At 40.1% G+C, this 25,166-nt stretch overlaps 1 protein-coding gene across 9 annotated transcripts in view; it reads left to right on the top strand.

The window, feature by feature from the left end:
* Window positions 1-25,166, top strand: part of NKAIN3 (sodium/potassium transporting ATPase interacting 3) — a 578,866-nt gene that overhangs the window by 503,867 nt on the left and 49,833 nt on the right. For 7 of the 9 annotated variants that reach the window (XM_048840789.2, XM_048840786.2, XM_048840787.2 and 4 more), the window contains one exon: window positions 11,819-11,879. In XM_048840789.2, coding sequence (XP_048696746.1) covers window positions 11,819-11,879 — 61 coding nt within the window. Of the gene's footprint in view, window positions 1-11,818; window positions 11,928-24,092; window positions 24,392-25,166 lie in introns of those variants that run through there. The other 2 variants (XM_048840785.2, XM_048840788.2) reach the window with 2 other exon arrangements.

The following is a 25,166-nucleotide window of genomic DNA, read 5'->3' as shown; positions in this document are numbered from 1 at the left end:
ATATTTTATTAGTGTGCCCATCAATAAAGAGAAAAGATATGTTTTCATTAATTCATTTGTAATAATATTCAGATTGTGTCTGGTATAAACTGTTTAAGGATCTGGGTCTCATGGCTGCATAATGGTGTGTTTCCACCTTATCACTTCCTGTTAATTATTACAGTTAATTATACTGTAAATTTCAGTTACCTGATTGTAATTACTGGCATATCATAACTTTAGTGTCCACTGGTGACCAACTGAACCTTATAGTAGAATGTTAAGAAGTTGTTTAGTTGTATGTGGCTTTCTTTTTAAACAATGTGCATTCTTTCATTAAATCAGTAGGAAGATGTTCATTAAAGGGTAGGGGGTTATGATGTATGCCACCAGATCTTCCCTGTCCCCCCAAAGAATGCTTGTACTACGTACTTTGGTAAGATATAAATAAAGAGATTTCCTACTCCCGCTCATGATAAAGAATCAGACATTTAGTGCACTGTGAAGAAGTTATTTCAGACATAGTCCCTAAACAACACATAACATGAAATTGGGATTTCTATCAGGATGAGGGAGGTTTAAAAGCTAGATCATAGATTTATATAAAAACATAGGTTGTCACAGTTCAGGGCAACTACACCTGTATTACCCCTCTGTGTCAACCAAGGGCACATACTTTAGGCTTCTGGCTCCCATCCGTTACCTCTCCCGAGTGAAGACCTTCATTTCTCCCTGCTGACTGGGGATTTTAAAATTATACTGTCTTTCACTGTGACATCTTCAGCAAGTCAGGTGGTCTAAAAAGGCCACTGTCTGCACTTTGCTTCCTCTCCAAGGGTTATGACCAGTGGTCCCCCCCCCCCCCCCCCAGTTATAAGTTACCACACAGCTCCTTCTAAATAAGCACATTTGTTCTTAATTTTTAGTTTTATGTTTTAGGCCTACAGCTGAGCTGAGTCTGCACTCGGGAAAGTCTTTACCATTGGGAACTTGATCTCCAGTATTGCATTACATAGTCAGTTTGGTTCTTTGTCATATTGTCAGGTGACCTCCACATTTATAAATGTCTAGGATGTTGGGTGAAGATGGTGTTTGTAATGACTTGGGATTCCCGCCAAGACCTTTTCCACTTGATTTATCCAGAACATGTCATCCAGTTCTTGGAGAACATTTCATCCAGTTCTCTGGGATCTAAAAATTCAGTTCGACTCCAAAATGTCGGTGAGATTACTTTATTAAGAACATAAAAATGGCCATACTGGGTCAGACCAAAGGCTCTAAAATTTGCTATGAAGTCTACTCTTGTTTAGCTGGAAAATTAAACTGTTGCTTCTATTTTGACCAAGACAACTAACAACCTTGAAATTACCTTAATGTAGCCAAAATGCCCAGACCCAAAATCTCTAGTCATAAGAACGGCCATACTGGGTCAGACCAAAGGTCCATCTATCCCAGTATCCTGTCTTCCAACAGTGGCCAATGCAATGGGCCCCAGAGGGAATGAACAGAACAGGTAATCATCAAGTGATCCATCTCCAGTCGCCCATTCCCACCTTCTGGCAAAGAGAGGCTAGGGACACTATCCCTGCCCATCCTGGTTAATAGCCATTGATGGACCTATCCTCCATGAATTTATCTGGTTCTTTTTTGAACCCTTTTATAGTCTTGGCCTTCACAATATCCTCTGGCAAGGAGTTCCACAGGTTAATTGTGTGTTCTATGAAAAAATACTTCCTTTTGTTTGTTTTAAACCTGTTGCCTATTAATTTCATTTGGTGACCCCTAGTTCCTGTGTTATGAGAAGGAGTAAATAACACTTCCTTATTTACTTTTCCCGCACCAGTCATGATTTTATAGAGCTCTGTCATATCCACCCTTAGTCATCTCTTTTCCAAGCTAAAAAGTCCCAGTCTTATTAATCTCCCCTCATATGGCAGCTGTTCCATACCCCTAATCATTTTTGTTGCCCTTTTCTGAACCCTTTCCAATTCCAATATATCTTTTTTGAGATGTGGCAGCCACATCTGCATGCAGTATTCAAGATGTGGGCGTACTATGGATTTATATAGAGGCAATATGATATTTTCTGTCTTATTATCTATTCCTTTCTTGATGATTCCCAACATTCTGTTGGCCTTTTTGACTGCCACTGCACACTGAGTGGATGTTTTCAGAGAACTATCCACAATGACTCCAAGATCTCTTTCTTGAGTGGTAACAGCTAATTTAGACCCCATCATTTTATATGTATAGTGGGGATTATGTTTTCCAGTGTGCATTACTTTGCATTTATCAACATTGAATTTCATCTGCCATTCTGTTGCCAGTGACTCCGTTCTGAGAGATCCTTTTGTGTTATACCAATAAAATAAAAACCAGCAGGATCTTATTAAAGGGAAAAAGGCAAAATACCACATTTATTGTGAATACAGAAAGAATCATAGTAAGCAGTTAGTTATAGTTATAACATTCCATTCAATCTCATATTTATTCACACATTCATTCATACAAACACACACACACACATATACACACACACACACACACAGGTTCTGCAAGGTTATTGTCATAGTTACCAGCCTTAGAGTTGCTCATGCCAAGCCACTGGCCAGGTGGCCTGGACATGAGGAGGGAGCAGGGCCTTGTCAGATGCTCATCTGATGCTCCTGGAAGTTGGTTTGCAGAATCAGACCCCAAAGTTCTCACTTTTTAGAGTCTATTTTTATAGGAATTTCTTCCTATGCCAGTCTATGGGAATTGCTTCATCATGCCGTTGCTGAATCAATCAGCAGATAGCACATTCCTGACGGCTCCAAGATGTTATCTTGTTCTTTGGTTCTCCCATTCTTGAGGCTGTTGGGTGGATTCCAGTCTGCCCTCCGGGGGGTCCTCTGGTTCTTTCCACTTGACGCCTTCTTCAGCCGATGGACACTGGATTCTTAGGCTGGCACCTCCCTGATCATTCAGTTATTATCCACACCAAGCATCCATCCACATACATCCTCTATCTCTATTTTAATCACAATTGTTAATACAACAAAAGGGCGGGGAGTCTCTGGGTGTTGTTTCTGTTGTTAGAGTATTGCTTTGAGTCTCTCTCTCTGTGAATTGCTTTGAGAACAGACTCTGTCTTAGAATGTACTAACACAATTAGCAGCTTGCAAGTTTCACACATAGAGGGAGAGAAACAGTACCAAAAACGAAGAGAGCTCTTAATTAGTAATACCCTGGAATTTAAACTATGGGGAATCAAACTCATTTGTGATTTTAATACAGAACTTCTTTAATATGATCCAACATTTGTAGCTCTTCGCAGTCTGCTTGGGACTTAACTATCTTGAGTAGTTCTGTATCATCTGCAAATTTTGCCACCTCACTCTTTACCCCTTTTTCCAGATCATTTATGAATATATTGAATAAGACTGGGCCCAGTACAGACCCCTGGGGACACCACTATTTACCTCTGTCCATTCTGAAAACTGACCATTTATTCCTACACTTTGTTTCCTGTCTTTGAACCAGTTACCAATCCATGAAAGGACATGACTGCTTACTTCGCTTAAGAGCCTTTGGTGAGGGATCTTGTCAAAGGCTTTCTGAAAATTTCACTGTATCCACTGGATCCCCCTTGTCTGCATGTTTGTTGACCCCCTTGAAGAATTCTAGTAGATTGGTGCTGCATGATTTCCCTTTACAAAAAACATGTTGACTTTTCCCCAACAAATTATGTTCATCTATGTGTCTGACAATTTTATTCTTTACTATAGTTTCTTACCAGCCTGTAATTGTCGAGATCACCTCTGGAGCCCTTTTTAAAAATTGGCATCACATTAGCTGTCCTGCAGTCATTTGGTACAGAAGCTAATTTAAATGATAGGTTACATACCACAGTTAGTAGTTCTGAAATTTCACATTTGAGTTCCTTCAAAACTCTTGGGTGAACACCATCTGGTCCTCGTGACTTATTACTGTTTAGTTTATCAATTTGTTCCAAAACCTCCTCTAATGACACCTCAGTCTGGGACAGTTCCTCAGATTTGTCACCTAAAAAGAATGGCTCAAGTTTGGAAATCTCCCTCATATCCTCAGCCATGAAGAATGATGCAAAAAATTCATTTAATTTTTCCATAATGGCCCTCTCGTGCTTGAGTACTCCTTTAGCATCTCAATCATCTATTGGCCCCACTGGTTGTTTAACAGGCTACCTGCTTCGGATGTACTTTTAAAAAATGTTGCTTTTACTTTTTGAGTCTTTGGCTACTTGTTCTTCAAATTCTTTTTTGGCCTTCTGCATTATATTTTTATACTTAATTTGCTGGAGTTTATGCACCTTTCTATTTTCCTCACTAGGATTTAACTTTCACTTTTTAAAGGATGCCTTTTTGTGTTTCATTGCTTATTTTATGTTGTTGTTTAGCCACGGTGGCACTTTTTTGGTTCTCTTACTATGTTTTTTAATTTGGCGTATACATTTAAGTTTGCAAAAAGAAAAGGAGTACTTGTGGCACCTTAGAGACTAACCAATTTATTTGAGCATGAGCTTTCGTGAGCTACAGCTCACTTCATCAGATGTATCGGTATACATCTGATGAAGTGAGCTGTAGCTCACGAAAGCTCATGCTCAAATAAATTGGTTAGTCTCTAAGGTGCCACAAGTACTCCTTTTCTTTTTGCAAATACAGACTAACACGGCTGTTCCTCTGAAACCTACATTTAAGTTGAGACTCTATTATGGTGTCTTTAAAAAGTTTCCATGCAGCTTGCAGGGATTTCACTTTTGGCTCTGTACCTTTTAATTTCTGTTTCACTAACTTCCTCATTTTTGTGTCGTCCTCCTTTCTGAAATTAAATGCAACATTTTGGGGCTGATGTGGTGTTTTCCCTGCCACAGCGATGTTAAACTTAATTGTATTATGATCACTATTACCAAGCGGTACAGCTATATTCACCCTTTGGACCAGATCTTGTGCTCACTGAGGACTAAATCAAGAATTGCCTTTCCTCTTGTGTGTTCCAGAACTAGCTGCTCCAAGAAGCAGTCATTTAAGGTGTCAAGAAACTTTATCTCTCCATCCCGTCCTAAGGTGACATGTACCCAGTCAGTATGGAGATATTTGAAATCCCCCATTATTATTGATTTTTTTAATTTTAATAGCCTCTCTAATCTCTCTGAGCATTTCATCCCGGTCAGGTGGTTGGTAATATATCCCCTGCTGTATTCTTATTATTAGAGCATGGAATTACTATCCACAGAGATTGTATGGTACAGTTTGGTTCATTTAAGATTTTTACTTCATTTGATTCTACATTTTCTTTCACATGTAGAGCCACTCCCCCACCAGCACGACCTGTTTTGTCCTTCCGATATATTTTGTACCCTGGTATTACTGTGTCCCATTGATTATCCTCATTCCACCAAGTTTCTGTGATGCCTATTATATCAATATCCTCAATTAATATGGGGGACTCTAGTTCACACAGCTTATCATGTAGACTTCTAGCATTTATATATAAGCACTTTAAAAACTTGTCACTTTTTAGCTGTCTGCCACTACATGATGTAATTGAATGGGACTTTTTTTCATTTGACTGTTTCTCATCAGATACTACCCATATTTTATCATCTTCCATCCTCTCCTCCTTACTAGGGCATAGAGAATCTCCATTAAAAGATCCTCCCCTAAGAAATGTCTCTGTCCGAACCACGTGCTCCTCCACAACTGTCAGCTTTCCCCCAGCCCTTAGTTTAAAAGCTGCTCTACAACCTTTTTCATTTTAAGTGCCAGCATTACATTAGGCATGTAACAGCCCTATGCCCTCACTGGCCAGGCCCAGATGCAGAAGGTTTTGGTATGGGTGATGCCACCATTCCAAATCATATTGCACACTACACAGTTTGTATACATTTTCCCTAGCTACTAACATCTATGTTTCTTGAATCTTATTGGTTTGAACATTGGATGATTATGTAAGAACCAATCATTTTGCAGCACATATAAGGATCAATCGCTTATGTCCTCACCTTATGTATGTTTCAAGCTTAACAGTTCAGGGTATTCCCACTTACCTCAACTAGCCTGAAAATGCCATCTGCAGCACACCGCCTGTCATGAACTGGTTTACAGTTTAGCCTGGCACTCAAATCACGCTATCTTCAATTTACTCATGCCCAGCAACACCTATACCTACAATGACTTGGTGATTATGGAAGAAGAATTCAACTAACCACCTTCCTCTCGCATTTTGTTAGCCCAGACCATTATTTCCCATTAGTTCTTTATGAGAGCTTGCAGCTCCAACTTTTGCATTCAAGGATGATATCTTTATTTGGTGTTTCAGTGAGAGTTTCTTCAAGTCATTCATAGAAGTCATTAATCATTTCATTGTAAACTGCTGTTTTAGGGGCATATACCTGTGTGATTGACATATCAACTGGCTTCTCCCAAAGGCCAATTTTAATGATTCTGTCACTGATTGGATTATATCCAGACGCACATTCTGATGTCTCCTTGGATAAGATAAATGTAATCCCACTGTCTCTCCTGGGGGAAGTATAGTGCCTGATGATAGCACCAAGAACAAGAATGACCTGAGCCGTCATAAATGAATCATTAGAGTTGGAACATAAAATATGAGGAGCATGTATGAAGGGAAGCTTGCCATTGTGACCAAAGAATTGGAGAGGTGTAAGATAGAACTTTGTGGAATCTCAGAGCTTTGTTGGAAGGATAGGGATCATTTCATGACAATGGATGGATACATAACGCATTATTCTCTCTTATAACTTGGTCCCAAAAATGTTTAGGTCAAAGCCTATACCCTGAAATGCACCTGAAAAATATTGGCAGCAGAGTAACATGTTTCCTATGAGAAGTTCTTCTAAGCAAGTAACAAACGACCTCCTGCAGCAACTGAAATTTCCAAGTGGCATGATGTTACTGTTCTGATGCTTATAGCCAATGACAGTTCTTCTGACTTTGCCAATGAACACCAGTGAGTCAGGGCCTGTGGTCTTCAAGGCTCACCCCCACATACAAAGCACTGCAGTACTCCGATCAGCAGATGACAGTGGCATGGATAACGAGTAGAAGAGTTTTCATTCGTGTTAGGCTATAGATATTCAGGCCTGTCTGTAAAGGCCTATACTCTAAGAATTTAGGTGTATTCTTATCACTTGGCTAGTTATAGAGGTATAAAAGAAAGAATCAAAATCACTGTCTGCCGGTGTAAGGACCTTCTCTTACTGTGACAGTCTGAGGCCCTGTTCTTAGGCTAAGATCTCTGGCTAAGCAGCAGAGGCAGCCATAAGCTGGGAAGCGACCAGTAACATCCTCACATTCCAAACTACTCACATTGAAAGAAGGTGCTATTGGGCTGTTAGGAATACAATCCTGTCCTGATAGTGCCTATCACCTCCAGAGAAAGGGAAGTGCCTAGAAGATGTAAAAGGAAACTTAGTTTGATAGCATCCTGTCTGGCAAGAACTCACTTATCAATAGACACAGCTGGGAAACCCTTATGTCTTTATAGATGTAGTTGTGAAATCCTCACTTCTGTATTGTTTTGTCATTATAGTTTCCACTTTGCTATTGTTTATTTGCATGGTGTCTGTCTGGTTCTGTGATTGTTTCTGTCTGCTGTATAATTAATTTTGCTGGGTCTAAACTAATTAAGGTGGTGGGATATAACTGGTTAACTAATCATGTTACAATATGTTAGGATTGGTTAGTTAAATTTCAGTAAAATGATTGGTTAAGGTATAGCTAAACAGAACTCAAGTTTTACTATATAGTCTGCAATCAATCAGGAATTGTGTGGGTGGGGCGGAATGGGAATGGAGGTGGGGAATTGGAATCATGTTTTGCTAAGGGGGGGATGGGAACAGGGACACAGGCAAGGCTCTGTGGTGTCAGAACTGGGAAGGGGGACACTAAGGAAGGAAACTGGAATCATGCTTGCTGGAAGTTTACTCCAATAAACATCGAATTGTTTGCACCTTTGGACTTTGGGTATTGTTGCTCTCTATTCATGCGAGAAGGACCAGAGAAGTAAGTGGGTGAAGGAATAAGCCCCCTAACAATTAGAACTGATTGTATAATACAAAAAAATGCTCTGTTATTTGTAGTGTCATATTATTCACTGTTCTTGACAACTGGACATCACAGCTTATTTATGTAAATGTCTTCAAATCATACATGGTTCACAATTTTTCCCACAAATGATTATTCCTCTGGACGTGTATACAGGAAATGCATGCTGTTGGGCATCCTTTAGTCATTATTCTCTTATTCAAACAATTTTTGGGTGCAGAAATAAAACCAAATGACTTAGGTGACCACATCACACAACACAAATAATGAATAGCCAACAATCAAAGGGAAGTTGATGAGCACACCATATGCTGAAATTTGTACAGCACAACCAGAGGTTTCCAGACATGGAGGAAATTGTAGTGTGGGCTCCGCTGCACACCCATTATCATCACCTGCACCTTCTGAATTCATCATCTCTAGTTAATTTCCTGAGAATTTTAAATGTGGAGTTGTTTCTTTTTTTTTGTAGAATAACTTATAAATAACAAAACAAAATAGCTGTACTCTCCAGCAGCACAGTGCCTTTCCACACCCATTATCATCATCTGCACCTTCTGAATTCCCATTGCTAGTTAATTTGCCGAAGAACTTTAAATGTGTAGGTGTTTCTTTTTCTTGTAGAATAACTTATTATAAAAGACAAAACAAAATTGCTAGACTCTCCAGCAGTACAGTGCCCTTACACACCATACAGAAACCTTGGTTCATTACTGACTCACTGGAATGCAGTGTTTGAGATGTGGAGTTTGACTTAGACGTGGTCAGATATGGAGTTTAAGAAATATGGGAGGAGCAGTGGGAACACGGTGGGAGCAGTGATTGTGGGCATGGTGAGTGGAAAATCTTGGAATCAATGGGTATGCTGGAAGGACAGACTGCACTTCCCTGAGACCACTTCTAGTCATGCAGGACTAGCAATATCATCAATATACTGCTCTTAAGGTGCTTATGGCAATCTAAAGTTTTTCTGAGATTGCTATAGAATACTGCTTGCCCTGTGTGCAAGGGAAAAAAACAAACAAACAATTAAATAAAGGGTTTTGGGGAGGCTTTTAAGGCTAAAGTAATGATCCAGTAGCACAAAATACATAACTTTGATGACCCTCATCTATGACGTCAGCAAAGTGACTTAGTACACTAAGTGCTTAATGCTTTTGTGCATTGACCCTCTGTTTTCTGAAGTTGAAGACAACTACCAGGTTTGGATCTGAGCTCAAAATGTGTATCACTGTATGTTTTCTTGGAGGGGTGTGAGGTGGGGGCGAGGGGGAGAATAGAGAGAGGAGAGAGAACCTCAGGGCATGCCTGTGTCTTTTACATGGTGCAAACTGAGGAGACAGTTTATTAGCAGTGCTGTGGCAGTGTACAAAACTTGACTTCTTATATTGGTGCTTTTGCTAAGCAGGTGTCAGTATAATACACTCTGTACCCTTTTATACGGCAGTTTGAAAGTGCCAGTAATGGTTTTGTATCATGAACTCTTATATAATTGAGAACCAGCCATGCTTACTGTCGCTTGAACATAACATCATACCTGAGAGCTTTCCTATAGATAATAGCATATTTTAGGCATAAATACCTATCCTTAATATCACAAAAAAAATTAATATAGCAAATTAGGTCACAAATATCTTACCCTGATTTTACCAGTCATGTAGCGTACAATGTGTGTTCTAGCATTGGGCCAACTGGAGAGCTAGATATGAGAGATGATGGCAGAAAAACAAGCTCTTTTTCTGGATTAAATGTTGTTTGAAGATTGTACTGAAATTGCTTTAATGAAAAAACATCCACAAGTAGTGCCTACGGTATTAATACTATAAATGAAATGCTAAGGGTCAGATTTAATGACCCACGTGAAGGATTACAACAGGCTTCAATAACAGCTCAAGGAGTTTCCTACAGGGTTGGTGAAGACATAAAAGTAGACCCCATGCCTCTCTTATGTATCATGAGACCTGCAATCATAGAATCATAGGACTGGAAGGGACCTCGAAAGTCCAGTCCCCTGCATGAGCCCTCTGGAGGCTTCAAGGAGAAGAAGGATGGTGATGTAGAAATGACTGATATTCTCTCTTCTATACAAGCAGGGAGAGTTCCTCACACAATGTCTATCACTTAGCTTCAAGTGCCACATATAGATGATAGTTTATAGAGAACACATTTGACTGGGAAAAATCATAAACAAAAGTACAGGAGTACTTGTGGCACCTTAGAGACTAACAAATGTATTTGGGCATAAGCTTTCATGGGCTAAAACCCACTTCATCGGATGCATGCAGTGGAAAATACAGTAGGAAGATATAGATATATATATATACACACAGAGAACATGAAACAATGGGTGTTATCATACACACTGTAACAAGAGTGATCAGTTAAGGTGAGCTATTACCAGCAGGAGAGAAAAAAACCTTTTGTAGTGATAATCAAGGTGGGCCATTTCCAGCAGTTGACAAGAACATGTGAGGAACAGTAGGGGCTTCTACTCTGAAACCTGTCGTAAACAAAAGTGAAATTCTACTCCTCTTTGTCTTTGAGCAGGCTCCTTGGTATTGCTTGTAAAGATGCTGGCACAACCGAAGTAAAAGGCAGGGTGGCATGATTTCTTGCCTCAAATGTAGCTTACCCCTGTCTGGATCCTGTTAAATTATCTCTGTTTGAAACAGCTTATTCTTGGGCCTCATAAATGAGTGTGAAGAGCAATTTTATGTTAGAAATGGACCAGATTGCAGGTATCTTTAAAAAAAAATCCCAGAGGAGGGTAACCCCCAACATTTCTACAAGGATTTCATATTAAACAGGTTGAACACTTGGCTATGTTATCTATATACTCAGCATATTTTCTCAAGAATAGAGAATATAGATTTCTAGGGCAGTACAGTTTAATGGGTATATTTGAGCAGTGGAATTGTCTCATTCCTTTATTATAAATATAAGAAAATATTTTGGCTACATGGGGAAGCAAATGGCGAGAGGCCCTAGTCCCTCATCCTTCCTCTCTAGAGCACAAGTCACGCTGGAACACTGGCTGAGGGCAATATTTTTGTGGGAGCCCCTATTAATATAGTGGCAATACATTTATGGTTTGCCGTTTTGGGTAATGAGACTATTTCTTTTATTTTACAATGAGTCTAACTTACAGGCCTCCCTGATAAAGTCTTTCCTGAAGTTGGTGAATTGTAATATGGCCTTTGCAATTAAATTGCATTGCAAACTTTCAAATGCCTAGTTAAATTTGTGTCAAGTGGTTTCACAAATGCAATAGGACACTTTATGCAATACTAACTGAAGCTGTAGTTACTTAATTATGTATTTACTTAACATGCAGTAAGTACATGTCCTTTTCAAATGTGAATCAAATGGGCAAGGGCCCTTTCAACTCCAGTCTGCCTTGGTAGTTAGTGTTCATGTGAATGGAATCATGTGTGCAAAAGAGACAGAGAACGCTCCTCAAATTGCAGTTACTAGTTAAAAATAATGGTTCAGATTCTTGCAATCAGTGGTACTTGTGCAACCATATAGATAATCAGTGGGGTTGCTTTAGTTAAATGAAGTTAGAATAAGGCTCTGCATGAGCAAAGGTATGTACAATATGTCTTTGTATGACCATGTGCTGAAATCTGCTTTTAAATTAAGAAAATGAAAGAAAAACGTTTTGAAATACAATCTTGGCAGCTGTATTTACTGAGTATTTTTAACACATTTTCTAACTAACAAATTATTTTCCTCTTATTTTCATGCAGTTGATTGGTTTTGTGTATGCCTGTTACGTGATCAGTGTTTTCATGGAAGAAGAGGACAGCTGTAAGTACTGATACACATCTACTCATCTCTGGAGCTACAGTGTCTGGGGTGAGACTTAGTCTTGCAATAGCCAACTATAGAGACAAAGAACCACATTTGCAAAATGTAGCCTTCATTTGCACGTGGACAATTTTGTTTCTGCAAACACTCGCATGATGATAGAATTATTGTGTGCAAAACCCTCTTAGATGGATTTTGTGAACTACCACAGCTACATTAAAGCCATATTGCTCAAAAATATGTGAGCAAGACTGTGTACACCCAAGGTTTGGTGTATGTAAATACAACTTTGATTGAGGCCCCTTTGAAAATTTGTCCTGAAGACATTTAACCTTGGGTGTACACACCGTTACAACAGTGAAGTTAATTGCAGGCTACTCGACAAGTCACATTGGCAATGTACAATCCGGCTATCATTACACTGCAGTGGACACACACCGAGTGCTGTTACAGCCAGTTAGACACATGAAATGCAGCTCTCACATTTTAAGTTTGCCTTTAATGAGAAAAATAAAACTAAGTAGTTTGCAAAGTTAGGAAGGAAGGAAGACCCTATAAAATAAGTATTGATCAAAAGCCAGTAAGGGAACTCTTCAAAAACCTGAATATGAACAAAACAGTCAGTCCAGCTGATGTGTGTGGCTCTCAGAGTTCCCAGGACTGTGAGTCAGCTTCTTACCCCCTGCCTCTAGTGGAAGCTGGGTGTCAGCTCCCTAGCACCACCAGCATTTCAGCCACTCAAGCACTCTCCTCTGGGCTTATGCCAGCCCTTCCATTGCAGGTTAACAATCGGTGCACCCCAATCCCTGAGTCCTTTTGAATTGTTCCCCTGTGATATTTAACCCCTGATGCTGGATACTCACAGAAATTCCAGATCCTCTACACCCAAAGGTGTGTAGGGTACCCCAGTTTCCCCTTAAACCAACACTCCTGTAAACCACACAGGACTTGTGAGCACTTAGGATAAAGCAAACGTAGGTTTATTTAAGAAAGAATAAAGATTTAACTAGAAACAAGAGAGTGGTGGAAACAATGGATATGATACAAAATAAAATATAAAATGTGAACCTAGGTTTATAATGATCAATAGTTGCCTTTCTTATCTAACATAGTAGATTTTGTCCCAATGTTTAGTCTAAGACATAGTTGTCTGGTTTCTCAAAAACTAAATCAAATAATCCAAACGTTCATGAAAGCACCCCCCTCTGCCGGGAGTTTTCCTCAGTGAATGGATTGAGAGTGCCTTTCATAGCACTCTTTTATACTGAAAACAGTCTTTTGTTTCATAGATTCATAGATATTTAGGCCAGAAGGGACCATTATGATCATCTAGTCTGACCTCCTGCACAATGCAGGCCACAGAATTTCACCCACCACTCCTAAAAAAGACCTCACATCTATATCTGTGCTATTGAAGTCCTCAAATTGTAGTTTGAAGACCTCAAGGAGCAGAGAATCCTCCAGCAAGTGACCCGTGCCCCATGCTACAGAGGAAGGCGAAAAACCTCCAGGGCCTTCCAATCTGCCCTGGAGGAAAATTCCTTCCCGACCCCAAATATGGCGATCAGCTAAACCCTGAGCATATGGGCAAGATTCATCAGCCAGATACTACAGAAAATTCTTTCCCGGGTAACTTGGATCTTACCCCATCTAAAAACCCATCACAGGCCATTGATGGGTTTCTAGTTGCAGGCAGGGTGAATCCCTGCTTTGTTCCAGAGTTCCTTTTTACCATTAAGTGGCTTTAATTGTCTGTCATTGATTTATGGTTTTGCATTCACTTTTCTGAGATGTGGCAAGGGTGGACAATACAACCTTGCATTTACCTCACCAGCTGACTAGGGAGAGGTGACAACTTCCTCTTGCTTGGATGGGTCATCACCAAAACACATTACCACCTGGTGACTAATTTCTACTTCAAGTCCATAAAGCATACTTTCAATATAAATATATTATTCCTTAAATGTTACCCAAACATACATCTCACAACCATTATGAGTCTTGACAAGTTACAAGCTTTCTATAGCTATCTTACATGTTGCTCTTTATGGGTAAATATCCTGTAAGACATGTTTGTGTAGTGAGTTTTTCAAGTCTGAGGTGAGAGCTGTTTGCAAAGAACAGGGGACCCTTTGCCAAGGAGTCTCTGAGTCACAGCATTTCTAAGGATAGTATAGGAATTAGCTAACAAACTTTCTGTACACCACATAACTGTCTTCATTATTTTTAAAAGCCCTAGAGAACCACAATGATACTGGAAGAGTGAATAAAAGCAAACGTGGTACCAACCTTTAAAAAAAGAAAGGAAGAGTGGTCCCAGCACTTACTCTTTCATACACAAATACTTAGGTAGTCTAACTTCACCCTTTAGGAAAATAATGTAGTAAATGTCAAAAGAAAAATCACTAGACAGCTAGAGGGTAAGTAATAAGCAACAAACATGTTAGAAAGACTAAATCTTGACAAACTTGGTTGCTTTCTTGAAAGAACTACATGAAATTCATTTGGATTTTAGGAAAGCATGTGATAATGTCTCACAAAATCATATTGAAAATTGTAATTCAAATTGACTGATGGAAACTGCCATATTTTGCTTGAAATCTGTGTGAAGGACCATAAATTAATTGTTATTACATAGTATAAACAGTACTATATTTCACTGAAGGGAACTCTCTAGTGGGGTACAACATGCATGAGTATAAGGCCAAGTCTACTTAACATCTTCTTTTAGGTCTGGAATGGAGAGGGAATAGCAATGCTAAGTTGGGAAGAGATACAAATATCAGAGAGACAGATATTATACAGAGAGGCCCAAGAAAAATTAGAAATATGGACAAAGACTAACATAGTGAGTTAGAAATATGAAAGTTGGGGTCAATAACCTGAAACACATGTTTTGAATGTTAAGGAGAACCTAGATAGCAGTAATTCTGAAAGAGATAGTAATGGCCAGCAAATTAGTAATGAATGTGCAGTGCAGTGTGACAGAAAAAAAGCCATTGTGTTTTGAGGTGCATAAACAGAGTTCTTGCTTAATGGATCATTGTGGGATGGGAGTGGGGAGATAATAATTGTCCTTATATATATGGCTCTGGTAGGACTACACCTGGAACATTACTTTCAGATCTGGGTATTTTACTACCAGAAACATAGCAACAAATTTCATAGACTAGAAACATCAAATGATTAGGGCTGGTGGATGCACTGATTAGAAAGGAAGTGCCATCAGCTGTTTTATGACTAAGATGCTTCACACATTTGCACCTTTGAAGACTGGCTCTTTACTTTTTACGTAAGTCGTTTTCTGTTCTCAATGTTGCTCAATCCTAAATAATAGTGTGCTTCATAAGACAAATGTTTTAGTGATGTACATAAAGAAATACACAGTTCTCTCTCACAGAAAATAGAACATACTATTGGAAAACGTAATCAACTGCTAAAAATGCTATACCATTTGTATTCAGCACCTGACAACAGGTTTATAGTCAAGTGCATTAGCCTTGATCCTACTTCACAAAACTCATTGACATCAGCAAAATAAGGATTTAACTCTGGGCTGCTCTTGCAAGCTGCTGAGTATTCCATGGTGTGTTACATCAATTCTCTTTGACATAATGGAGAATTGAGGGTGTGTCAGTTTCAGGGTAACTGTGCCTGTATTCCTCCTTCGTGGTCCCTCAAGGGCACATGCTTAAAAGTTTCCAGCTCCCAGCTATCACCTCTCTTGGGTGGAGACCCACATCTCTCTCTCCCTCCTGACCAGGGTTTTTTAAGGCTGCACAGTTCCCAGCCTACACTGTGATAGCAAGCCAGACTGCCTAAAAAGGCCAGCATCTGTGCTTTGCTTTCTCTCTGAAGGCTATGAACAGTGTAGTTGCCAATAATTGCAAGTCACCACACTGCTCTTTCTAAGCAAGGATATTTATTCTTAAGATGAAAGCATTCCAGAGAAAACATCAAAACACTAAAAGAACTTGATGTGTGCTAAAAATCTTACCAGAGGTCACCCCAACTCTAACCTCAGGATCTGGTAGGTGTCAGTCCTTCAAAACCCACAACTGGGTTTTTCCCATGGCTATAGGTTCAGATTCAGAACCAGAACACAAGTTGGGCAGTTCAGCCATTTTTTATACAGCTTGGACCTCTGATCACCAGTTTCCAGGAACAGTTAATCAGTAGACAATCACCTTCTTCTCAGGGTGTAAGTTCAAAAGGCTGGATTGTTTCATAATCAGAGGTAGGAAATTTGCATTAACCTCTCCCTAGGTATCCCCCAGGAAATCCTCTTACCACTTACTATGCCCAAAAATTCTTGTCTTGTCTGGCACATTTTCAGTATAGTCCTTTGAACTCCCAGGTCTCCCATCTGTCATAGTTACCACCACCACCACACCCACACACCAAAAAGAGGTTACATACAGTCCCAGCCCACAATGATACATTAATCATTCATTTAATATAATAGACCCCAAAGATATTTAATTTAATATGGTCTTCCAAGGATATGGCAAGACACCCCCATATCTATCATAGAGGCCACTCAATACTTCACAGGCTCAGATCCTAACACATTTAATTAGGGGGCAAAATACAGCAAGTGATACAGAATAGCCTTGTGCATGTTTTTTAGAACTTTAGAGAGGTCACGTATCTGAAGTCAGTTTTTATTGTCTCCACTATATACCAATGACAAACAATGTTTTGTTGTTGGATGCAAATTGCAATTTTAGATATCCAGTGAAAGTTTATTTTAATTTAGCTCTCCATCTTTCATTGGGATTGGTATGCTTTGGCCTTTTCACTTGTTCAGTTATACATTTTCCAAATTCTCTTGGGCATAGGCTAAAATTTTACTAAATTTTCTCAGTCACCATAACTGCATCACAGGTTTTCTTTCTCTGGTGTACTTTTCAATACTAAGGGCTAAATTCCCACCAAGAATTTGGTCCTATTTATTTGAAATGGGGTCAAGGCACTTTCACGCTTACAAAGATCTTTGTTATGGCATTACATGCTAGCAAAAAACAAAGCAAAAAAAAACCCAAACAAACACTGAGAGGCACTATATGTAAGTCTAAGATAGATACATCTTAAGAAGGGAATTCAATAGACAAAATATTTTAGTCACCCAAAAGTTTGGACAATGGGTCAGTGTGACTGAATTTATTATTATTATTTTATTTTTTGCCAAGTCTGTGGAAAAAGTCTTTCAGACATGTAAGAATAACAGAAACAAAATTAAAACATTTACTTTTACTTATTAATTTGCATTTTAATGCTTCTTGTTCAAATGATTGGTAAAATGAGCCGGTCCTGTTGTAGATGAGAATGAGATCTTTTCCACTGTTTTATAATATATTTTTAAGATGATAATCTCAAGAAACAAGATTTAAAAATCATTTTTCAGTTCAAACAATCAAGGATCTTGCAATTATGAGGGTGATATTTTTCTATTAGTATTTAAAAATCTCAGAATTTAGCAGAAGGCTAAACACTGCTGATGGGTATCAAAAAAGCTTGACGTCCAGTTGAGATAAGCTCCCCAACATTTGGATACATATCCACACTTTTTCAAAAACCATTCAGATCTGCAAAATTGAGCTACAAATCTCGGAGAACAGGCACTGTTGCATCATAGACTTGAATTTGACACAACAGCCTTTTCATGACACTTTGTTGCTTTTGCTCTTGGCTGGAACCAAGTTACTACTCTGAACTGAAAAAGAATTTTAAACAAAGTGAATTAAATGTGCTTTGTGGCTTTTTAATTTAGAGTAAAGGTTTGGATTGGTTCCTATTTTTGTGGAATCAGTTCCCCCATCACTAGTAGTTCTACTGTTTAGGACATTGATACTCTCATTTACTTCCTGTCAGCATTTGTTTTCTGTAGAAGTAGCCCCAGAGACTGAGCCTTCATTGGTACTTAGAATATAAGGTCTTCTTTCAGCAGCTCTCATTGGTTTGTGGAAACAGTTTTACTTTAAGAAGCGTCACTGTTTTGCCAAAGATGTCTTTCAAATTCCAAAATCTTCCCATAATCATTCCTGATTAAACTCTAGCAGGAATATAGAGAATTTTAGAATTTCTTCTTCACCTTTGCCTTATCCTGTCAATCGGAGTCTATGGCACTTGTTCTTCATCTGCAAGTGTTCTTATCAAGTACATCTTTCAAGCTGATACCAGCCTTCTTCATATCCTCCTTCAGTGTATCAAACCACCATTTTGGGGGTCTTCCTTATGGTCTTTGTCTCATAATGTCTATCTCTTGTACTCTCTACCCCACATATCATTTTACATGACCCAGCCATTTCAGTCAATATTCCCTGGGCTTTTCCATGATGGGTAGCTACCTGTATCATGACTCACATCATTTCATTATGTAGCCTATCAGCTCTCATCTTGCCCAGTATACACCTGAGCATTCTCATTTTGACAGCATGAAGTAGCTCTTCTCTCTTCCTCATTGGCCAGCATTACAACCCACACATCATAGCTAGTCTAATCATAGAATGATATAATCATAGAACTGGAAGGGACCTCAAGAGGTCATCTAGTCCAGTCCTCTGCACTCAAGGCAGGACTAAGTATTATCTAGACCATCCCTGACAGGTGTTTGCCCAACCTGCTCTTAAAAATCCCCAATGATGGAGATTCCACAACCACCCTAGGCAATTTATTCCAATGCTTAACTACTCTGACAGTTAGAAGGTTTTTCCTAATGTCCAACCTAAACCGCCCTTGGTGCAATTTAAGCCCATTGCTTCTTGTCCTATCCTCAGAGGTTAAGAAGAACAATTTTTCTCCCTCCTCCTTGTAACGACCTTTTATGTACTTGAAAACTGTTATCATGTCCCCTCTCAGTCTTCTCTTCTCCAGACTAAATAAACCCCGTTTTTTCAATCTTGCCTCATAAGTCATGTTTTCTAGACTTGTAATCATTTTTGTTGCTCTTCTCTGGATTGTCTCCAATTTGTCCACATCTTTCCTGAAATGTGGCACCTAGGATGACCAGATGTCCCGATTTTATAGGGACAGTCCCGATTTTTGGGTCTTTTTCTTATACAGTCTCCTATTACTCCCCACTCCTGTCCCATTTTTTCATTCTTGCTGTCTGGTCACCCTATGTAGCACCCAGAACTGGACACAATACTCCAGCCAAGCCTAACCAGCGTTCATTACTTCTTGTGTCTTGCTTACAACACTCCTGCTAATACATCCGAGAATGATGTTTGCTTTTTTTGCAACAGCATTGCTCTGTTGACTCATATTTAGCTTGTGATCCACTATGACCCCCAGATCTCTTTCCGCAGTACTCCTTCCTAGGCAGTCATTTCCCATTTTGTATGTGTGCAACTGATTGTTCCTTCCTAAATGGAGTACTTTGCATTTGTCCTTATTGAATTTCATCCTATTTACTTCAGACCATTCCTCCAGTTTGTCCAGATCATTTTCAATTTTAATCCTATCCTCCAAAGCACTTGCAACCCTTCCCAGCTTGGTATCATCCACAGACTTTATAAGTGTACTCTCTATGCCATTATCTAAATCATTGATGAAGATATTGAACAGAACCAGACACCGAACCGATCCCTGCGGGACCCTACTCATTATGCCCTTCCAGCATGACTGTGAACCACTGATAACTACTCTCTGGGAACGATTTTCCAACCAGTTATGCACCCACCTTATAGTTGCTCCATTTAAGTTGTATTTCCCTAGTTTGTTTATGAGAAGGTCATGCATGACAGTATCAAAAGCCTTACTAAAGTTAAGATATACCGCATCTATCGCTTCCCACCCCGCTCACCCCTATCCACAAGGACTGTTAACCTGTCAAAGAAAGCTATCAGGTTGGTTTGACATGATTTGTCCTTGACAAATCCATGCTGACTGTTATTTATCACCTTATTATCTTCTAGGTGTTTTCAAATTGATTGTTTAATTATTTGCTTCATTATCTTTCCGGGTACAGAAGTTAAACTGACTGGTCTGTAATTCCCCGGGTTGTCCTTATTTCCCTTTTTATAGATGGGCACAATATTTGCCTTTTTCCAGTCTTCTGGAATGTCTCCCGTCTTCCATGACTTTTCAAAGATAATTGCTAATGGCTCCGATATCTTCTTAGTCAGCTCCTTGAGTATTCTAGGATGCATTTCATCAGGCCCTGGTGATTTGAAGACATCTAACTTGTCATATAGTCTTTGTTCTGTAGTTTACTTGGCATGTTCTTTTAGCACAGAGAATTTCCATCAACTTCCTCTGTTTGCATCAAGAGTTCTTCTTACGACTCCTAACATGCTCATCGACATTCCTATCATGGCTCAACTCTGTCTTGAAGTATTTGAATTGTTACACAGACTTTAACTCAATCTCATCTAGCTTTACTAGCTTCTCCTTGTCTCTCTCAATGAAGCAGAGCATGTGTTTCATCTTTTGTCAACTGATTCATCCACTATTTTCTTCTAATGCAGCCCTCCATCATTCTAGGTCCCTGTGAGGCGGTGCATCAGCACAACAGCACCCCCTCTGTCCAACCGTGCTGTAGCCCCTGAACTCACATAGCCTAGCAGAGCAGTCAGTCTATTCCCAGTGCCCAGGAGGCTGAAAACGCTTTGTTTACTCCCAAGTCCATCAGGAGATCAGGAGGGAAAACAAGGCCCACCCTCTCCAGTGGGTTCGAGTTCAGGGCCCTCGAGGTAGATAAGCAGGATTCTTAAGTGACCTAAGATCCTTCCTACCTTCCCCTGGATCTCTGCAGGCTCTCCAGCCTGTGGATCAGTTCACCCCCTTCTGGGCTGTTTTCTGTGGGCGGCTCTTTAGTAGTTTGCTGGCAGGAGCTTCTTTTTCCAGCCTGCTCACTCCTTTGGTAGCCACCCTGCCCTTCTGCTTGCCAGCCCCTTTATCCTCTCAGCTGCTCTGAGGTTGCTGAGCTAGCATGGAGTATGGACACCCCATAACAGTTCCTTTCCAGGTTGTATTTATCATCATGGCATAACATAATGTAATTAGCAAAAAGCATGCTGCATGGAGCCTCTCCCCTGATCCCCTGTGGCAAGGTGTCCATTTACAATCATAAATAGGAATGGGCTTAAGGCTGATTTTTGATGCAGGAGTACAATCACAGTGAATGATTCACTGTAGCCACAGCTGCTTCTCACTACTGTTGTGCTACCCTCGTACATATCCACAATAATCTGAATATATGTCTATGGCAAACTGAGTGGCTGCAGGCATCACCATGTCAATTCACTAGGAACTCTGTCATAAGCCTGCTCTAGGTCCACAAACACTACATACAATTGCTTTCATTTCTCCCTATACTTCTCCTACAACATTCAGGCTGCAAACACGGCATCCACTGATGACCTTCCTGGCATAAACCCAGATTGGTTGTTACTTACTTGCTGCTCCATTTCCTCACAGCATCTTTTCTCAGTAATTCTTTCCAGCCATTTCATTGGGTGACTTATTAACCCTCCCTGATGTTCATGAATCTCAACCCTTTCCACTTTGCCTCTTGTATTCAGACAAAGTGCACTCTCCTTCTATTCAGTTGCTCAGCTACTTCTCTTGATTTCCCAGTCATGTTCCTGCATTCAGGGAAGCCAGACATAGTTCTTGGGCTCATTTCTTTAACCTTTGTACACTTTCCACAAACACCAGGTGAAGCAGTTGCACTTTGCTTCCAAGGAATACCCTAGCACTGTATTGATATACTCCCTGAGGATGAAGCCCCGCTCTCCTGCTTAATATCTCACCTTAAGTGATCACTCTCCTTACAGTGTGTATGGTAACACCCATTGTTTCATGTTCTCTGTGTATATAAATCTCCTCACTGTATTTTCTACTGAATGCATCCGATGAAGTGAGCTGTAGCTCACGAAAGCTTATGCTCAAATAAATTGGTTAGTCTCTAAGGTGTCACAAGTCCTCCTGTTCTTTATCCCTTTTTCTGTGACTCAGCCCTCCAGCCAGCTCACACTTTCCTATCCACCTCTTCTGCAGTACACAAAGAAAGTCCAAAGCCAGGGAAGTCTTTCAGTGCCTGCAAAGGTGTCATTGCTTTCTCCTTAGTTCAGGGACTTGCGGCCCGAACTCTTGAGCATTCAGGGTCTTCCCCAGCTGGATTCCCTGCCAAAAGAATGGCTTCTATTGTTGTCCTGTCTTTTGGAGTTGTAAGGGGAGCTAAGGGCCCATCCTCTGCACTAGGCTCCAATCCACAGCCCAAGAGTGGGCAGCTAAGTTTTGCACCTTGGGATGCTAAGCAGCAGCCTCCCTGGATCTCTTCCTACCTAAAGTCCCCTTTTCCCCCATGGAGTAAATTAAAGAATGAAAAACAAAGTTCCTGACCTTCATAAACAGTCACCAGTCTCTCTTTTGCAGGCTTTGTTGTCCTGCTTTGAGCAGCGGGGGTTGGACTAGATGACCTCCTGAGGTCCCTTCCAACCCTGATATTCTATGATTCTATGATTCAGGTCTCAGGCAACAAGAAAGAACTCCCTCTGAGCAGCTCTGCCTCCACTTTGTGCAGGCTTTGCTGATGTGGCAGGGCAGCGGTGCCTGGGCCCAGAGCTGCTCCTTAACCCCTTAGCCCCTTGTTCTCCAGTGTGGGGTTTTTATATCCCATCACAGTTTGGGATGGAACTAGAGACAGGAATCTCTTTTCCTTCACCAATTACGTCCATTTCAAATGAATCAGATTTTCACACAAATCACAAATGAGAGAGTTTTAAAGATTGGGCGAGCCATGGAATACATATGGTTGGCCAGCTCTTTGCCAAAGAAGTTTTTCTAACTTATTTAAAAATCAAAACCAACCCACGCTTCCATGGTATCAGTATCTACAAGATAGGCATTTTGTTTCTCAACTTTCTAGAAAATTTGTATTATATACAGAAATCTAACTTTTATAGAATCGATGGCTTCTGGTCAATGAGGAAACAAACAACAACAACAACAAACTATAACTAAGTTATATCAGCTTTAGCAGACAACTTTCCTAACAAAGAAATGCCCATATTTGATACGGTGGGAAAAAAGATTTGGATAGACCAATTACCCCGGAAGAATGGGCTTTAAGATGAAGAAGAGTCCCTGCAATCTCAATCTGTTGCATGATAAAAGAAAATGTCTTTAAGAAACTCTGTTAATGGTTCCTTACACCATTCTGATTAAAATATAAATATATTGATATAGATTGAATGGAATAAATGTTGGAAAAATTGCAGTGAAATAGGTGATTTTAAACATTTTAATACAAGTGTGCAGCATCTCTCCTCTCTTTGGAAGCATTGGTTAATGTATAATATTGCAGCATTTGGGCAGAAAATAAATCCTAAACTATTTGAGACAGACTCTCCCTAATTAAATATTCTCAGAATTATTCTGTGCGCAAAGTTAAGCCTAGTTCTTGGACTGAAACCTGTCAGGCTGGCTTAAACATTAATAACTGATTCCTACTTGGTTGCTAAGCATTGCTTAAATGGATTTGGGGGCTAGCACTTCAGCTGATGGACACTTTCTGAAGGGTAATAAATGCTTGAGGAAACATTTATTTCCAGCTATTGCTCTTCTTACTTGTGTTTCAGACTGTAGTTAACTTTTACGCAGAAGGAAGATGATTGCAGGTCAAAGAGAATGAAAAGGAAGCCATGTAAAAGGCGTCTTGCTGTAGTGGGGTTAATACCTTCCATCATTCATCCTAATGAAAAAGTCTATTTATATCTCTTCCTTTTATTTTTTTCATTTCTTCCTTTGTAGATCTATCAATTTACATGAGCCTTTTGGAGAGACTAAAAGATGTGAAATCTGTAATCATAAAAACCTGTCACTATCCTGTTTGTAAATCATTTTCTCTTAAAAAATGGACTGAGAAGCTTGTTACCAGCTTGTCAGAGTTACTGAACGTTTTTTAAGAAGTGGAGTCTGGAGGCAAGGCAAAATAATTATTTTTAAAACATGATTAACCTTTATAAATATTTTGTAGACTTTCTTAGTGGAACAACCGATAACATTTTATTACCACTAAATGCTAGGTTATAAATATAACATCTGCATGTCTAAAAGGGGTAGCTCTGAACTGTGTGTGCATCTCGTGAGATGGCAGTGGGAGTTCGGTTGCATGTGAACGAAATGAGTCAGGAAAAGGATGTGAAGTAGGAGGAACGGAGTTGCCACAAAACCATCAGTTGTGATTCAGCATTTGTTACACAGGCAACACCGAGACCCAGATGGTTAACCAAAGGAAGTTGAAATCTCTCCTGTGTCTGAGCAGAGCTACAGGAAGCTTCCATTGTCCAAGAGGCGAAGGCATTATCCAGACAGCAACACCACAAAACCAAAGTTAATAACTGAGTAGTCGAATGTTTTATGCCGGTCCCCTCTATATCAAGGCTGTTGTCAGAGCTAACATATTTTGAGAGCTGAATCTGCTTATTTTTTCTCCCAGGAGGCTCTTTTTTAATGAAAACGTTTCATTATACTGTAATCTCTAGTAAAGAAACAGCCAGGTGGCATTGCTAGACAAGTCTATTAATTAACACATAATATATTATTACCCACACTAAAAAACTATAACATTGTGCTCTATGAAATATAACATTTCATTTATGCCCACCATTGAACATCTGTTGTGAACAGTCAAATAAGCAAGAGGTTTACTTCCTGACATTGTTTAATATTTACATAGTTATACAGTGGGTGATAAACTCCCTATGAATCCACTCTCTTTTGTGGGAGGCAATAAAGAAGTGGCAATGAATTCCCAAGGACTTGGCAACATTTAGCAGTAGACATAATTCTGTTAACATTGTGCTGTCGTACAGGGGCCACCCCATGAATTTTTCACATGGTACACACAATTGAACCCCCTCATGTCCAGCCCCCACCCCGCCCAGGGCTCCCTGCCACCCTTCCCCTGGTTGGTTTCCCCATGTGGGCACACACTGCAGCTCCCAGGTCTTGAGGCTGTTGCTGAGCAAGTCCTGCAAGCAGAGCAGAAGGGACATGTGCATCTGGAAGAGGGACAAAGCTGGGTAGGTCCCCAGGACGGAGACCTGATGTAGGAGCCAGCCCTATGGCAGGGGAGAGGAGGAGCAGCATAGGTCACCCCACTGCCCACTCAGGTTTGGCCCCACAGCCTCTCCATCGTGACGAGGGTTGAGTGGCAAGACCAAAATTTAGTGAGTAGGGTTGCACCCTTGTGCAAGGGGGTCACAGCACTGCTCAGGAAGGGCTGCAGGGCCAAACCTGAGTGGCATTGCAACTTGCATGTACCAGGTTACACTG

This window comes from Caretta caretta, chromosome 2 (assembly GCF_965140235.1).
Source record: "Caretta caretta isolate rCarCar2 chromosome 2, rCarCar1.hap1, whole genome shotgun sequence".
NCBI lineage: Eukaryota > Metazoa > Chordata > Testudines > Cheloniidae > Caretta > Caretta caretta.
This window is presented reverse-complemented; position numbering and strand designations above follow the sequence as displayed.